Consider the following 18,448-nt stretch of genomic DNA (forward strand, 5'->3'; position numbering starts at 1 on the left):
GAACCACATGATTGGAGTGTGGCAAATGTTGCTCAAGAAGGGAATAAGGATAACCCTGGGAATTACAAACCAGTCGGTATGTCGGTGGTGTGCAAATTATTGGAGAAGATTCTGAGAGACAGGATTTATGATTATTTGGAAAAGCACAACTTGATTACAGATAGTCGGCATAGCTTCGTGAGGAGCAGGTCATGCCTCACAAGCCTTACTGATCTGAAGTATTCTGCAGAGATCTGTTCTGGGACGTCTCTGTGATTTTTATAAATGACTTGGATGAGGCAATGGAAGGGTGGGTTAGTAAGTTTGCTGATGACATGAAGGTTGGTGGAGTTGTGGAGAGTGTGGAAGGCTGTTGTAGGTTGCAATGCAACATTGACAGGATGCAGAGCTGGGCTGAGAAGTGGCAGATGGAGTTCAACTTGGTAAAGTGTGAAGTGCTTCACTTTGAAAGGTTTAATTTGAATGTAGATTACAGGGTTAAAGGCAGGATTCTTGGCAGTGTAAAGGAACAGAGGGATCTTGAGGTCCACATCCATAAACCCCTCAAAGTTGCCACCCAAGTTGATAGGGTTGTTAAGAAGGTGTGTAGGGTATGGGTTATCATGAGCAGGGGGACTGAGTTTAAGAGCCATGAGGTATTGCTGCAGCTCTATAAAGTCCTGGTAAGACCAGATGCTGCCTGACCTGCTGTGCTTTTCCAGTGCCACACTTTTTGACTCAGTTCTGGTCGCCTCATTATAGGAAGGATGTGGAAGTTTTAGTGAGGGTGCAGAAAAGGTTTACCAGGATGTTGCCTGGACCGGAGAACATGTCTTATGAAGAAAGGTTGAGGGAGCTAGGGCTTTTCTCATTGCAGCAAAGAAGAATGAAAGGTGACTTGATAGAGATGGACAAGATGATGAGAGGCATACATAGAGTGGATAGCCAAAAAATGTTTCCTAGGGTGAAAATGACTATCACGAAGGGGTATAATTTTAAGGTGATTGGAGGAAGGTTTGGGGGAGATGTCAGAGGTAGGTTCTTTACCCAGAGAGTGGTGGGTGCGTGGAATGCACTACCAGCTGTGATAGTAGAGTCAGATACATTCAGGACATACAAGCGACTTTGGATAAGCACAATGATGATCGTAAAATGAAGGATATATGTGAGTTTGATCTTACAATTGGATAGAAGTTTGGCACAACATGGATGCCTGAAGGACATGTACTGTGCTGTAGTGTTCTATATTGCATAATTGGGAGAAATTAGTTGGCTGTGCTGAAATCAATCTGTGTCATGACAAAGCCTCTGGTGTGGGGTGGTTAAAGACTATAGAAAGAGGTGTTCAGGTTCTAAAATTCTTGAACTCGATACTGAATCCTGCAAACTGCAGAGTCCCCAAGTGGAAAATGACATGCTATTTTTCCAGTTGTGCTGAGCCGTGCTGGAGCACTGCAGTGAGCTTGAGACAGAAATGTTGGCCAGGGAACATAGTGGTGCATTGAAGGCAACTGGAAGCTCGGTGTCATTTTTACAGACGGCAAAATGTTCACATTCCCAATGAAGATGAGAACATATTGTGAGCAGCAAATACAGGTAGACTAGTTTGGTTAAAGTGTAGGTAAATTGTAGCTTAACCTGAAAGTTATGCCTGAAGCCTGGGATAGTGACGATGGGATAAGTAAATTGGCAAGTGTTGTACTTTCTGTGATTGCATTGGAAAGTGCCATGGAGGTGCAGGGAGGTGTTGGGAATAGAGAAGTGAACCACAGTGTCCAAGAGGGATCAATTCCTGTGAAATGCTGACAATGGATGGAAGGTGAATATGTGTCTGGTGGTAGCATTCCCCTGGAGGTAGCAGAAATAGTGGCTTATGATCCTTTGGTTGCAAACTCTGGCAGGTTGAAAGTGAGGCCAGGGGACACCATTGGTAGGAGGAAAGAGAAGATGTGAGTGCAGTAGTGTGGGAAGTCAATTAAGCATCTCCCTTTCAACTGTTCTGATGATGCCACCTTCTGCAGGGGGACCTCAGAACATCCAGCCTTTTCCTCAGTGAGATTCCCAGCCACTATGGTTGAGAGAGCCCTTAGCCTTGCCCAATATAACTTCCTGTGTTCGTCTTCAGCACACATGCCATCTTTTCCTAGCTTCCAGCAGTTCTGAAGAAGTATCACTGGAATTGAAGTGTTTACTTTCTCAGGTAGGAACCAGCAACTTACGTCATTAGCTCAGAAACGTCTTCATTCCCGAAAATGATGAGGATGTGGAACTTGGTAACCACGAGGAGGGATAAAAATGAATGATATTGCGATGTACGCGATGTTCGACATGCATATGAAGAACTGAAAATGTGTTGCTGGAAAAGCGCAGCAGGTCAGGCAGCATCCAAGGAGCAGGAGAGTCGATGTTTCGGGCATAAGCCCTTCTTTAGGAATGAAGGGCTCTGGCCCGAAACGTCGATCCTCCTGCTCCTTGGATGCTGCCTGACCTGCTGCGCTTTTCCAGCTCTGATCTCCAGCATCAGCAGTCCTCACTTTCTCCTGGAAGCATGAAGAAGCCTTGATTGGAACTGATTAGCCTGTTTTATGTATAGTGTTCGAATGGATGTTTGAATAAATTAAATACCAAGTATCAACAGAGAACTAAATAAATACTTAGGAAAGTAAAGTTCTGAAGAAGACTCATTGGACTCGGGCCGCTCATTCGGTTTCTCTCCGCTCACAAGACGCAGCATTTTCTGTTTTCATTCTGGAGCCAATGACCTTGTGACCTGCCGCCCCGCAGCCAATCGAAGCTGGCACCTCACCATGACAACCAATAAGGATTGACCCAGGGGAGAGGGAGGTGAATACATCCAATAATGTTGCAGTCGCTTTGCCGCGACAGCCAATCAATGCACTCCTGAGGCCTTTAAAAACAAGCGATGCGTGGGATTACACTATGTGACCCGCGAGCGGAAGTGGTGCGCGTGCTCGCGAGCAGCCGCGCGCCTGCATCCCCATTCTTTCCCCCCACCCCCCAAAAAACTACGGATACCGATACCACCCAGTGAGCCTCCCGGGGCTCGAGCCCAGGCCAACCCGCCCTCGTCCTCAGGGGCTGCACCTCGATACCTCTGTGTGACTCGGGCTTGCACGGAGCTGCAGCGGCCACAGCGTTGTTTGACTGCCGCCCAGGCCCAGGCCGCGGTCTGGCGCCGAGGGACCTTTCCGGGGTTGGAGCGCGGAGCCCCGGCCTCCCTTTGTCTCCGGGAGTGTTGCCCCCCGCCTCCGCCGCCATCATGTGGATATTCTCGGAGTTTATTCCGCCTCCCGAGTGCCCGGTGTTCGAGCCGAGCCGGGAGGAGTTCCGGGAGCCACTCGGCTACATCAATAAGATCCGACCTATCGCTCAGAGGAGCGGTATCTGCAAGATCCGCCCGCCCAAGGTAAAAAAATTGTTTACCCCCCGCCCCACATCGATAATGACGGGGGAGGGGGGCTGCTCCCGGCCTGGCGACGGGGAAGGAGGAGGCCGGAATCCAGCTCACTAACCTCTACTCCTCGCAGACAACAGGGAGGCAAATCCTATTCAGCAACCTGTTCAGAAATCAGACGTAATGGTCCAGTTTATCTGGAGCGAAGCTGGTGTTCCTGCCGAGGGGTTCATATAGTCCTTGGCCTTGGTTTGAAGTTTTGAATTCTTCATCCTTTCAGTTCGACAGTTTCAACCCCCTCCCCTCCCTTCAAAGGACATCTGGGTATTCCTGCTATCCGCTTTTAGATTATTTACTCACGGGATGAGAGCTTTGCTGGCTAGCTCGGCATTTATTGCTCACGCCTCGTTGCCCAGCGGTCACAAAAGGGTCAACCACATCATTGTGGTTTTGCAGTCTTATGTAGGCCTGATCAGGTAAGTTTGGTAGTTTCCTTCCCTAAAGGATGTTTGTGAACTAGATGGTTTTGTCTGGCAATTGGCAACGGATTTTTTTGTTGCTGTAATTAGACTTGTAATTCCAACTTTTTTTGTTTTAAATTCTGCCATCTGCTGTGGTGGGAATTGATCTAAGGTTCCCAGAATATTACCTGGGTTTCTGGATTAACCGTCCCTCAATATTACCAGTACGTTGCAACTCCCCCGGTAATTCAACTTTTCTATTCTCAAACCTGATTTTTCAGTTTCTAGTGGTTGTCAAGTCCTTCCAGAAAACAATTGCTCTCTGCTAACCTTGAATGTGTCAGCCAGTTCCTTCCAGTTTACCCTAACTAGTGTGTTTTTACGAAAAATTGTTCTTGTGGAATACATTGTTTGGCCTCTTGGTTGCCAATACTACTGTCATTGAAATGAAAATAGTTCTGCCTCTTAGTTATATGACCTCTCAGTTATAACACCTTGGTGAAATTGTCCCTAAACTCTGTTACTCCAAAAGCTACAAAGCTGTTTTGTGTAGACAGAAGCAGACATGTTGGTCCAACTTGTCCATGCCAACCAGATTCTAAGTTAATCGAGTCTAATTGGCTAACATTTTGGCCCATATTCCTCAAAACCCTTCCTATTCATATACCCAACCAGATGCCTTTTTAAATGTTGTAATTGTACCAACTTCTACTTCCCTTGGCAACTCATTGCATACTTCCACCACCCTTTGCATGAAAGAATTTCCCCTTTGGTCTCTTTAAATCTTTCCCTTCTCACCTGAAACCTATGTCATCTAGTTCTGGACTCTCCCATCCCAGGGAAAAGATATTGTCTATTTACTCTATCTGTGCTTCTTAGCCTCTGACACTGCCAGGGAAACAGCCCCAGCCAGTTCAGCTTCTCCATATAGCTCAAACTTTCCAACACTGGCAATATCCTCGTAAATCCTTTTTGAACCCTTTCAAGTTTCCTATAAGGAGGGAAACAAGACTTGCACGCAATATTCAGAAAGTGGCTGAACTAATGTCCTGTACAGCTGTAATGTGATCTCCCAACTCCTATACTCAGTGGTCTGACCAATAAAGGAGAGCAGACCAAATGCTGCCTCCAGTATCCTAAGTATCTGCAACTCCACTTGCAAGGAACTATGAATCTGCACTCCAGGCTCTCTGTACAGCAACACACCCCCAGGACCTTACCATTAAGTGTATAAGTCCTACCCTGATTTGCCTTTCCAAAAGACAACACCGCACACTTGTCTAAATGAAATTCCATCTGCCACTCCTCGGCCCATCAGACTTTGAAAAAAGTAATGAGGTAACTATATTTGCTGTCCACTATACCACCGATTTTTGATGTCTTCTGCGCACTTACTAACTATACCTCCTACGTTTACATCTAAATCATTTTATATAAATGAAAAGCAGTGTACCCAATACTGAACCTTGTGTACCCCTCACTTCTCTTCTCCCCCCCATCCCCCGCCCATGTCTCAGTCTGAAAAGCAACCCTCCACCACTACCACCTCCCTCTACCCTCTGTTTTCTACATTTGAGCCAATTCTGTATTCAAATGGTCATTTCTCACTGTATTCCTCCCCTTGCTAAACAGCCTTCATGAGGAACCTTGTCAAATGCCTTACTGAAGTCATATAGATTGACCTCCTGCTCTACCCTCATCAATCCTCTTTGTTACTACTTCAAAAAACTCAATCAAGTTTGAGACATTGTTTCCCTCGCACAAAACCATGTTGACCATCCCGAATCAGTCCTTGTCTTTCCAAATACATGTAAATCCTGTCCCTCTGGATTCTTTCCGACAAGTTGCCTACATCAATGTCAAGCTCACTGGTTTATAGTTCCCTAGTTTTTCCTTACCACCTTGTTCACATAGTGGCGCCATGTTAGCCAACTACCCGTCTTCTGGCACCTCACTTGTGACTATCGATGATCCAACTATCCAACAGGGGACCCAGGACTTATGCCTGAAACGTCGACTCTCCTGCTCCTTGGATGCTGCCTGACCTGCTGCGCTTTTCCAGCAACACACTTTCAACAGGGGGCCCAGCCATCATTTCCCTCGCACATCTTTTGTGATGTACCTAGAAAATCTCCTATGTACCATTCCTGAAAGCTCGTTGATTATACGGCGCTGTGAATTTGATTAACTGCTCTAGTTGAGACCAGCTTTATTTATTTATTTTATTTGATTTCTTGCATGTATGCATTGTTGACTCAGCCAGTGTTTATTGACATCTGTAATTTCCTTGGATGTGGTGGTGAGCTTACTTGTTGAATGCTGCTGTATATATATTACAATACCTGCACCAGAAGGCAGGGAGTTGCAGAAATGAAGGAATGATTATGTATTTCCAGGTCAGAAGTTGTGTGGCTTGGAAAGGAACTGGTTGGTAGAGTGAATGTTCTCTTGTGCTGTTGAAGTTGCAGGTTTGGAGGAAACATTGGCAAGTTGTCTAATTTGTGATTCCTTAATATTTTACCTTTGTGCTCTGCCTCCTATAAAGCTGAGGAGCACTTATTCTGTCGTCTTTAATTTTTCATTTCACATCATGCATGCATGGAATGTGCAACTCCTAAATCTGCCATATACCTGTGTAGCAAGACTTGGACGGTATGCAGGATTGTACAAATAAGTGGCAAATAATATTTACGCCATATGTCAGGCTGTGTTCATCTCCAAGCAGAATCTTTCCATCTTCCTGACATTGGTGTTTGTTTCAACAGCAGTAGTGATATCCAGTGGTAGGGAGGGGAGTCATTGTGGATCAGAAACTTGAAAGGGGCAGCCTTGTAACATTAACTGGCCTTGTGATGTCTCTGCTTCACATATCAATGCTATCCAGTGGCCTTGAACTGCACACGTGACAGCACATGGGAGAAAATAATCTGAAAGGAAGCCATTCAACCTAATTTCACTTTCTTTTACTTGGCACTTGGACTTCAAAAGATGATTTGGCCACTACCTGAATGCTGAGGGGTTCTGTGCTTACCATCCTCTTTCAGGAAACATTATAGGAACCCTTAATATTTCTCTAAACCAGCTACCCCTTACCTAAAATCTCTGCCCCTCCTGGCTTCTGTGCATCTTCAAACCAAGGAAAAGGGCCTTTTTCTTCAAGTTACAAACTTCAAAGAAACTGAACTTTTAGGTGAAAGAATTCTAAATAGCAAACAAGTTAACTGTGTGTGACATTGGCTGGGCCAAAAACTCTTAACTTATCTCTAGTTGCTGTTGAGAAGTTGCCTCCTTTAACCATTGCAGTTTGTGCAATAGGTTGACCACAATGCCATAAGATAGCTAACTCCAGTATTTTGACCCAACAGGAACTAATAAGGTGAGGTGGCTTGGGAGGGGACCTTTCAGGTGGTGTTGTTCCCATGTAGCTGCTGCCTCCTTCCTTGTCAGTGGAGGTGGTTATGGGTTTAAAGGTGCTGTCTTTGAATTTCTGTGGTTCATCTAATAGATGGTGCACACTGCTGCAATTGTGTATTGGAGAGGTTGGAATTGGCTGCTTTGTCCTGGATGGTGTCAAGCTGAAGTGGTGTTGGAGCTGTACACATCCAGGTGAGTGGGAAGTGTTCATCACCTTCCTGGTGTGTACTTAGATGATGGATGGTGATGGTAACTCCTCTTAATGTCATGGGCAGTGGTAGATTGCCTGGCATTTGTGCCTTGTTACTTGTCACCAGGTCTAGATATTGTCCGAAACTATTTGAATAAAGACTGTTTCAACATCTTGGGAATCATTCTGAATATTGTTCACCAGCAATTGCACATCTCCACTTCTAGGAGGAAAAGTAGAAAGTGAGTTTAAGAAAGATTGAGTGGCACATTTTTTGTTTTGGAACAAAAATGTTGTCACTGTCTGGCACACAGTATCCACTTCTGCCACCTTCGATGAAGTTTCAGCACCATTCAGTTATACAAGCAGGCAGGGAATAAAGACTATGACCCAGTTGCGGGCAGATGGCATTTGTTGAGAATGGCATCAGGGTTAGCCTAAATATGGTAGATCCTGACTAGTCAATATTGACTTAGACCCCATTGAAGTCTCACTTACATTACAAATCTGGCAAGGAAACCTTCAAATTCTGCTTGCAAGTAGCACTGATGGCAAAGGTACAGAATATACTTTTGATGTTGAACTCCAGATGACAAGTACTAAGGGTGACTTAGGAGCAACACAAGTAAACCTAGTCCATTGAGCTTCATTGCTGTTCAAGCAGATCTCAGCAGATAGTGAGGCAGCCAAGAAGAGGAAGAATCTACTTGAGTGACTGCCACAAGTTCCTTGTGGAGACAAAATTAAGTCTTAACATGGAGGATATCCAGAGTATGCTGGTAGTGCCAGACAACATGAATTCTGACATGGTCTGAAGATTGGACATCAGTGCAATCTCATCTCCGTCTGGCACATGACCCAGTTGACCAATACCATCAAATGGCAAAATCAACCCTAGTTCAGTTAAGGTGCAGGAGGGTAAACCAGGATGACCACCAGGCATACCTAAACTTTCAAGTCTAAGCGAAGAAGCAGCATTAATAGACCAGACTAAAGAAATGTCATAAATCAACAAAGTTACAAGTTCTCTAGTCCTAAGTCAGTCTTGTACATGTGCAACTAGAAACTGGAAGTTCCGTAACTATCTCCACTCAATCTTGTATCAATTCAGCAAACCAGTGTAAAAGAATATCTGAAATATTGTGATGTGGAGGTGCTGGTGTTGAACTGGGGTGGACAAAATTTCGAAACCGTACTACACCAGGTTATAGTCCAACAGGTTTATTTAGAACCACTAGCTTTTGGTGATTTGTTCCTTCATCAGGTAGCTTTGGTGCAGGATCACAAGATGCATCTTATAATAAGATCAAAGTGTCATACAACTGATATGATGTATTAAACCTAGATTGCTGTCGGTCTTTAATCATTTAGAATGGGGTTGCAGGTTTTAATTAGTATGTAAATCCCAGAACTACTTTCAAGTCACAGATTGAAGATAACTCAAGGTTGTAAAAAGGTGACATGTCTGTTCAGACATTATTTTGGGATTTACATATTAATCAAAACTTGCATCCCCATTCTAAGTGACTAAAGATCTAACAGCAATCTAGGTTTGTTTAGTACATCGTATCAGTTGTGCCACTCTGATCTTTTACTATAAATTCTATCCAATGATCCTGCACCATAGCTACCTGATGAAGGAGCAGCGCTTCGAAAGCTTGTACTTCCAAATAAGCCTGTTGGACTATAATCTGATTAAGTATTTACATTAGTCTTCAACTGGGGAGTGTGGAGAAGTAAGATCCATCTTGGCCATCTCTTGGAGACCCCAGCATCAGATGCCAGTGTTCAACTGACTTAAATTGAGTCCACACAATGTCCAGTAATGTGTGGACACTGGCATATGCGAAAGGCCTTTGCACTTGTGAAATCCACAGGGTGCTGAATATGTTCCTGGAAAAGTTAGGATGCTGCCTGACCTGCTGTGATTAGATTAGACTTAGTGTGGAAACAGGCCCTTCGACCCAACAAGTCCACACCGACCCGCCGAAGCACAACCCACCCATACCCTTACATTTACCCCTTACCTAACACTACGGGCAATTTAGCATGGCCAATTCACTTGACCCGCACAGATGTCCAGCATTTGTTTTCAGGATGCTCAATACCTGTATGGTTGCACACAGGTCCCTGCAAAACATTGCATTATTTTAGTGACAGTTAAGAAATGACTGCAAAAGAAAACTATTGTGTACAAAGATTTTATTTTAATCTAATCAGTGTCTGCTGGAATTGAAACTCAATTCACACCTTTTCTCATTAATCAGTGACCATTAAACTTTGGTGAGTTGATTTTAAAAATCATCTGCATTTATTGAAGGGTATCAAAGAGTCATGTAGAAAAGGCAGCAAAGTGGAGTCTAGGGTTATTGTATCAGCCATGGTCTCAGTGAAGGGTGGAGCAGACTTAATGGGTTAAATGGCCTACTTCTGTTTCTGTTAATGGGTGCTATGTCAAGGAGGTTGAGGAAATTACTTAGCCTTTGATATGATATTATTACAGTTTCAGGAAAGGTGGGAAGGCAATGACCATGTTTTGATGTCTCCTGTCTTGGGTTTGATGGATGAATGGGAGAAGGTAAATTCTGCATTGAGAGGATTTGGTGTGTTAAATACCAGTATCTAGAAAGATCTCTTTACCTATAGCAAAAGGTGTGGGAGCTTTGTTTCAGGTCAGAATTCTTTGATAGTAGAAGGGGGTCAGATCCAAGGGCTAAGACAACAAACGCCTAAAGTGGAGCCACAAGTAGCTAGTGTGGTGAAGGTGAGATATGCTGCTTATTGGTCAGTGCATTAAATGGGTTGGGAGGTCATCTTGCACCTGTACAAGATATTGGTTAGGCCACTTCTGGAATATTGTGTGCAATTCAGGTCTCTGTTCCTATTAGGAGAATGTTGTGAAACTTGCAAGGATTCAGAAGAGATTTACAAGGATATTGCCAGGGTCCGAGTGTTTGAACTATAGAGAAAGGCTGAATAAGCTGGGGCTGGTTTACCCTGGACTGTTTGAAAGGTGACCTGATGGAGGTTTATAAAATCATGAGGGGCATGAGTAGGATAAGTAAGTCTTTTCCATGTGGTGAGGGAGTCCAGAATTGGAGGGCATAGGGTGAGAGGGGAAAGATAAGTGACCTAAGGGGCAACTTTTTCACACAGGTTGGTACGCATATGGAATGAGCTGCCAGAGGAAGTGGTGGAGGCTAGTGCAATTGCAACATTTAAGAGGCATTTGGATGGGTATATTAATAGGAAGGGTTTAGAGGGATATGGGCCAAGTGCTGGCAAATGGAGCTTGTTTTGTTTGGGAAACCTGCTTGGCTTGGGCAAATTGGACTAAAAGGTCTCTGTTCTGTATAACTTTTTTTTTCCCCAAAAAATAACTGTTGAAAGGATTAGTTTCCCTACACTACGGAAACAGGCCCTTCGGCTCAGCAAGTCCTCACCAACTCTCAGTAACCCACCCAGATCCATTCCCCTACCTCTGACTAATGCACCTAACACTATGGGCAACTTAACAAGGCCAATTCACCTGACCTGCACATCTTTGGATTGAGGGAGGAAACTGGAGAAGCTCCCACAGACACGGGGAGAATGTGCAAACTTCACACAGGCATGCGCCTGTGGCAAGAATGTAACCCAGCTCTCTGGTGCTGTGATGCAACAGAGCTAACCACTGAGGCACCATGCTGCCCTCAGAAACAAATAAGAGGGTCTTGCAACCATTTCAACCCTCCATGTTGCTATCTGTACAAGTCAGTTTTTTTCCCATGCAAGCTAGAAATTCTGCTTGAGACCAACCATGAATGGGTAGGGTTAATTATGTTAAAAACAATGATTACAGATGCTGGAAACTGGATTCTGGATTAGTGCTGGAAAAACACAGCAGTTCGGGCAGCATCCGAGGAGCAGGAAAATCTATGATTCGGGCAAAAGCCCTCTTTATCAGGAATACCTGATTAATTATGTTACATATTTTAATACCAATAATCCAGGGTTGTCTGCTTTCTTTCTTGCTCTTTCCCGATTTTAAAAGCTTCTGATACCAAGCCAATAATTCAAGCATTCCATGCAACCTCACAGAATGATTAAAAAAATGTTTGATCCACATTGATTGCAGTTTTGATATGGTTAATCAAATATCCTTGCCTAACTGTCTTCCATACTTCCTCCTTCAAAAGAATATTGATCGACTTACAATGGAATGACTCTAAGCAAATACTTTACACTCTAATAACTACTTGTTCATTTTCTCCTACTTAGCAGCTCATTTTATTTTATTGCATTGGTATTTGTTCTTTCACAAACAATTCACTAATTGGTTTGAGACTGTCTTGGAAGAATCAACCAAATCGGGAAAGGGGTTTCCAAAATTTTTAACTGTTCATTTGTCACTCCAATTTAATCGGTCAGCTTGCAAAATCAATGTCTTCAAGAACAGGCCTTGAAACACAATAACATCCTGGTCGGTCAATTTGCACTAATACCACCCTCAAACTTTTAATATTTGACAAGAATCACAAGCAAGAATTCAAAAACATTTGTGCCACAGATTAAAGAATGGATGATCTCTTGTTATCTAGGCCTTGTGTTGGATTTTTATCTTTGTAAAATCTTGTCTTCCTATGTTCAGCACTGGTAGATCTTCATTCCACTGCACAAGTAACAGCTTAAGTTAAATGACCCTGGGGCCAAAAAGGCTAGTGGTTGCCTGTTATTTCAAGGTGTTCCCCAGCCAACATTTATCTCTGGTCTCAGTGCTCCTGTGAAGCCTAGTGCAAGCTGGAAGCACAGCATGTTTCCTGTTTAGGGACCCTGGCCTCCTGTACCCTATACAGTCAAATAGTTTGAGGGCCTGAGCAGCTTCTACTATGTTGCACCATTTCTACACAACAGGCCTTCTCATCATATGAGGGTTGGGGGACTAGTCACTCTTGCACGCTGTCCTCAATCTCCACCTATCCTGGCATGAAAACTTTTGCTTTGTTTCCCCCTAGCAGTAGTTGGCCAGACAATACTTGTCAGCCTTTCAACACTCTATTTCTTGGGCAGACCAAATTGTTTGCTTGTTTTGAAACTTGTATTCTTGCAAATGACCTGATTTGTGGAAGATGAAAAGCTTCAGTAATATGCTTCTCTTTTTCAGCATCACCATTCAAACTTTAACAAATATAAATAGATATCTAAATGATGGTTTGGTACCAGGATGTGACACTGGACGTAGCCAAAGTAAGGAACTAAAAAGCTGGAAGAATTGATAATGCACACCTCTGTGTGGAGTTGCATACAGTCCTGTATGTGCTTAACTTAATGTCTTTTTTATTTGGCACAAGGTAGCACAGCAAGATCAATACAAATAGATAGCATCCTGCCTCAATCTTGTTGATCTTAGATGGATCAGGTCAGGGGTCAGCACAGACAATCTGTACACCTTTTTTTGGACCAATTCACTTACTCAGCTGTTTGCCACCTTTTTTTAATTTGGCTTTTTCTTTTGAGGCTGCACTTGCATCATTCAGAATTTTGATGTCCATTTGGCAGAGGTACAAACTTATTGACCTCCATACATGGTTTATTCGTGAGTCACAGATATACAGCACAGAAACAGACTCTTTTGGTCCAAGCTGACCAGATATCTTACATCAATCTAGTCCCTTTTGCTAGCTTTTGGCCAATATCCCTCTAAACCCTTCCTATCCATAACCCCAGCGGGATGTCTTTTAAATGTGGTAATTGTACCAGCTTCCTCCACTTGCTTTGGCATTATGTAAACCCACCACCCTCATGTGAAGAGGTTGCCCCTCTGGCCACTTTTAAATCTTGTTCCTCTCATCTTAAACCTATGCTGTCTAGTTTTGGACTCTCTCACACTGGGGAAAAGTCTTTTTCCCCAATCTGTGCCCCTCATGATTTTACAAACCTCTAAGGTCACCCATCAGCCTTCGACGCTCCAACCCTGGTAACATCCTTGTAATTTTTTTTCTCTGAGCTCTTACAAGTTTTACAATCTTTCCAATAGCAGGGAGATCAGCATTGCACACAATATTCCAAAAGTGGCTTAATCAATATCCTGTACAGTTGTAACATCACCTCCCAACTCCTTTACTTAATGCTGTGACTGAAGGCAAGTATGCCAAAACACTTCATCACCTTTTGTCTACCTGCAACTCCATTTGCAAGGAACTTTGAACCCGCACCCAATCTGCTCAATCTCCACCTGGGTCTTCAGTATACATACCAATCGTTTGAGCTGCAAGCAGTTCTGGCGAAGGGTCATTGCACCCAAAATATTCAGTTTGCTTTCTCTTTGCAGATGCTGCCAGACATGTTGGGTTTTTCTGGCTGATTTGATTGACACAATACTAATTGCAATGTGTAATTTAAGCCAAAGAGTTAATTGGTTCTTTGAGGCCTTGAAGTCCAGCAGTGGTTTGGTTACACTCCCCAGGCCAAAACCTTTAAATGTACAAGTGCTGCCCTTTAAATGCAGCACTTTATTTCAATTAAAACTCCCATCTGTCACTCCTCAGCACATTGGCTCATATGATCATGAACCTGTTGTATTTGCAGGCAACCTCCTTCACTTGCCACTAAACCTCCAATTTTGGTGTCATCTACAAATGTACTAAACACAGCTCAAGATTATATACAAATAATTTAGGTATATGTTATGACAGAAATTCCTGTCCGAGAATGATAGTTCCAATACAACTGCTTTCATCAATGAACAAGAGCTCTCCATATCACTAGGCCAGGTGTTTGATTTAGTTGTAGGTGAGCACTTTGGAGAGAGTGACCACAATTCAATTATGTTTAGTTTAGCGATGGAAAGGGAGAGGCACATATTACAAGTCAAGAGTTATCAATGGGACAGGGCAATTATAATGCGATTAGACAAGAATTAGGATGCATAGAACGGAGTAGCAAAATGCAGGGGATGCAGACAATCAATGTGGAGCTGGTTTAAGGAACAGATAATGTGTCCTTGATAGGTATGTCCCTTGTGGTTCTGCTCGCCGTGCTGGAAGTTTTTGCTGCAGACGTTTCGTTCCCTGGCTAGGGAACATCATCAGTGCGTTGGAGCCTCGCTTCACACGAGGCTCCAACAGCACTGATGATGTTCCCTAGCCAGGGAACGAAACGTCTGCAGCAAAAACTTCCAGCTCGGCGAGCAGAACCACAACAACAGATACCCGAGCTACAAATCTTCAATCAGATTTTAGGTATGTCCCTGTCAGGCAGGGAGGAAGTGATAAGGTAAGGGAACCGTAGCTTACTGCAGAAAGTGTATCTCTTGTTAAGAAGGAGACTTGTGTTGATGAGACAAGATGGTTCAGATGAGGTGACGGCGTTACAGATCAGCTAGGAAGGATTTAAAGAGTTAAGAGCAAAGAGGACATGAGCAGCCTTTAGCAGATAGCTTTAGGGTTCTCCTTTATTCTTTCTATAGGTATGTGAGGAATGAAAGGATGATTAGGAATAGGGCCAGTCAAAGTCAGAAGTGGGAAGTTGTGTGGACCCTGTAATGCTAAATGAACACTTCTCATCGGTGTTCACTCAGGAAAAGAATATTGTGGCGAAAAATGAGTATGAGATATTAGACTAGAAAGAATTGAGGTTAGTTACGCGCAAGTGTTATCAATTCTAGAAGGAGTGAAAGTAGACAAGTCCCCTGGGCCAGATGGGATTTATCCAAGGATTCTCTGGGAAGCTAGGGAGGCGATAGCAGAGCCGTTGGCTTTGATATTTGAGTCGTCATTGTCTACAGGTCCAGTACCTGAGGACTGGAGGATTGCAAATGTTGTGCCCTTGTTCAAGAAGGGTAGTAGAGATGACCCAGGTAATTATAGAGCAGTGAGCCTTACTTCTGTTGTAGGAAAGGTTTTGGAAAGGATTATAAGAGATAAGATTTATAATCATCTCGCAAGCATCAATTTGATTTCAGATAGTCAACATGGTTTCATCAAGAGCAGGTCATGTCTCTCAAACCTCATTGACCTTTTTGAGAAGGTAACCAAGCATGTAGATGAAGTTAGGCCAGTTGACGTATACATGGACTTCAGTAAAGCCTTTGGTAAGGTTCTATGTGGTAGGTTGATGGAGAAAATGCAGAGGCATGGGGTTGAGGGTGATTTTAGCAGTTTGGATTAGAAGGTATCCGGTGTGTTAGGTTTCATTGGTAGAGGGATTGAGTTCCGGAACAGCAATATTATGCTGCAACTATACAAAACGCTGGTGCAGCCACACTTGGACTATTGCGTACAGTTATGGTTGCCTCTTTACAGAAAGAATCTAGAAGCATTGGAAAGCTGCAGAGGAGATTTAACAGGCTGTTGCCTGGTCGAGAGGGAAGGTCTTATGAGGAAAGGCTGTGAGACTTTGGTCTGTTCTCATTGGAAAGAAGAAGGCTAAGGGGGGATTTGATAGAGACATACAAGATGATCAGAGGATTCGATTGGGTAGACAGTGAAATACTTTTTCCGGGTGTAATGGAAAATTATCCATTTTTACTGTGAAATTTAAAGAATGCTTTTGTTTAAATCAATACTGTGCTGAGCTTTGTAAACGGTGCTTTGAAGGTTTGCAGTTAGCTTAAAGAACATAGAACAGTACAGCACAGAACAGGCCCTTTAACCCATGATGATGTGCCGACCACTGATCCTCATGTATGCACCCTCAAATTTCTGTGACCGTATGCATGTCCAGGAGTCTCAAATATCCCCAATGACCCTGCTTTCACAACTGCTGCTGGCAAGGCATTACTTGCTCTCAACTCTATAAAGAACCCGCCTCTGACGTCCCCTCCATACTTTCCTCCAACCAGCTTAAAACTATGACCCCTCGTGTTAGTCATTTCTGCCCTGGAAATCTCTTTGAATTCTGTAAGTATTCAACTCGACCTTGTGATAGTCGAACCCGGCGCAAGCTGAATACTCCTGTCTAGGTCCAGGGGATGAGAGGATAACAACTTGAGTTTCCCCAGTCTCTGCCCTTGAGAGTGAGATAAGGAATGTTATAAGGCAGGTGTCTGTGTAATGTTTCAGTACTCTTTGCATTGAGGCATCTGACTTAGTGTAATGAGTCAAAATCCTGAAGGATTTTTAATAAAGACCCTTGCTTTGCTCTTGCTAATTATTGAGTCAAGTAGATTTAATTTCCATGACACAAGGATGATGTCAATTTGCAAGAAGGGACATAATTACAAATTGAGGAATGATAGATATAAGACGAATGTCAAAGGAAAGTTCTTTACGCAGAGAGTGGTAAGGACATGGAATGCTCTACCTGCCAATGTAGTTAAATCAGCCACATTAGGGTGATTTAAACAATCCTTAGATAAGCACATGGATGATGATGGGATAGCATAGGGGGATGAGCTGAGAATAGTTCATAAGTCGTCGCAACATCGAGGGCCGAAGCTCCTGTTCTGCGCTGTACTGTTTTATATACAAGATGCAAGTCAGGAACGTGATGGAATAGGTTCGAAGTTAGCTCGCTGAGCTGGAAGGCTTGTTCTCAAGTTATTTCGTCACCACGTAGGTAATATTAGTGAGCTGATGTGCTGTCCCACTTTCTCTTTGTCTTGGTCTATTGTGGTGAGTGATGTCACTTCCAGTTCTTTGAGGTTGGTAATTGGCGTCCAAATCTGTATATTGGAGCTCTGGTTTGAATGCTAGACCTCTAGGAATGCGGTCTTTGTTTTGCCCGTCCCAGGATGGATGTATTTTTCTGGTCAAACTGGTATCTAGTCATCTGTGTGTAAGGATATTAGTCATAATTGGTCTTGTCTTTTGGTGGCTAGTTGGTATTCATGTATCTTGGTGGCTAGTTTCCTGCCATTCTGTCAGATGTAATGTTTGTTGCAGTCCCTGCGGGCTATTTTATTTGACATTCGTTCTGGCTCTTGGTAAGGGTCCTTTAGCTTCATCAAGAGTTGTTTGTGGCATCATGGTAGCCCACAAATCTACAACACAGAGCTGGAGTAGTCAGGTCATCATCTCTGATGTAAGGTAGCATGGCAAGAGTCTCTGGGCATCTTATCGTCTTGTTTAGGTTTGTTGTGTAAGAATTGGCCGACTGTGCTTAGTGGGAATCTGTTGTTGAATAGGTGTTCTTTGCAGCACCCAGGAACTGAGATGACAATGTGTTGTGGTCCATTGAATGTTGAGATGATTGCTCAACTACAGGAGCATCTGGTCTGTCGTTCTTCTGTAGACGCTGCTCTGTAGCTCTCCATTGACTTTTTTGTTTTACTGTTGAGTTATTTTTCCTGAGATTCTTACACACTGCAAATTGCAACTTCTGTGAACAAGCAAAATTTATAAGTACAGTATGATACAAGCTTTGGAGAAACCCTAAACACTCTTTGCCATGCTCTGGAAGTGTGTGCAGGGAAGCTGTCTGAACAAAAAATAGTCCTGCCTTTATACAAAATCTTTCCATCATAGTCAGTAATGCTCACAAGACAATGCCCAGTCATTCACTCAGTCACATGCCACTCGACACAATGCAGTGCCCACCTCACCTCCAGAAACAATAATGCAAATAATCCCTTAATGGCCAGATCTAGTGTGAATTGTATTTTTTTTTTAACTACAGGGAGTAGTCAGAATTCCAGCTATAATGTTCTTATTGATCTCTGAATAGGGGATGAAGATGTAAATAGGCTTTTGAATGGCAAGGAACCCATGCTCCTGTCTGCTCTGCCCCCACCCCCTCTCCAGGTTAGCAGAGCAAGTTAACTCTTTAATATCGCACTGACAGCTAGAAAGGGGAGTCTGTTCTCTTCCTCTTTTGGTGAACTTTATATTAATAAGGATGTTGTTTGTGGTCTCTTCTAATGTCATCCATTTCATAATGACAAAGATGTCATCCACCTAGTGGATCCAAAGCTTGGGCTGGATCATGGGGAGGGCTGCTTGTTCCAGCCTCTGCATAACTGCTTCTGTCAAGATATGATAGAATACTCTGCACTAAGATGGATGAGTGCAA

At 43.4% G+C, this 18,448-nt stretch overlaps 1 protein-coding gene across 1 annotated transcript in view; it reads left to right on the top strand.

Annotated features, from left to right (window-relative positions):
• The first annotated feature begins 2,967 nt into the window (after positions 1-2,967).
• kdm5a (lysine demethylase 5A) overlaps positions 2,968-18,448 on the top strand; it is a 216,135-nt gene continuing 200,654 nt past the window's right edge. Inside the window, exon 1 of the mRNA XM_060840034.1 lies at positions 2,968-3,406. Coding sequence (XP_060696017.1) covers positions 3,260-3,406 — 147 coding nt within the window. The 5' untranslated portion in view covers positions 2,968-3,259. The remainder of the gene's footprint in view (positions 3,407-18,448) is intronic.

The sequence above is a fragment of the Hemiscyllium ocellatum genome, chromosome 19, assembly GCF_020745735.1.
Source record: "Hemiscyllium ocellatum isolate sHemOce1 chromosome 19, sHemOce1.pat.X.cur, whole genome shotgun sequence".
Classification (NCBI taxonomy): Eukaryota; Metazoa; Chordata; class Chondrichthyes; order Orectolobiformes; family Hemiscylliidae; genus Hemiscyllium; species Hemiscyllium ocellatum.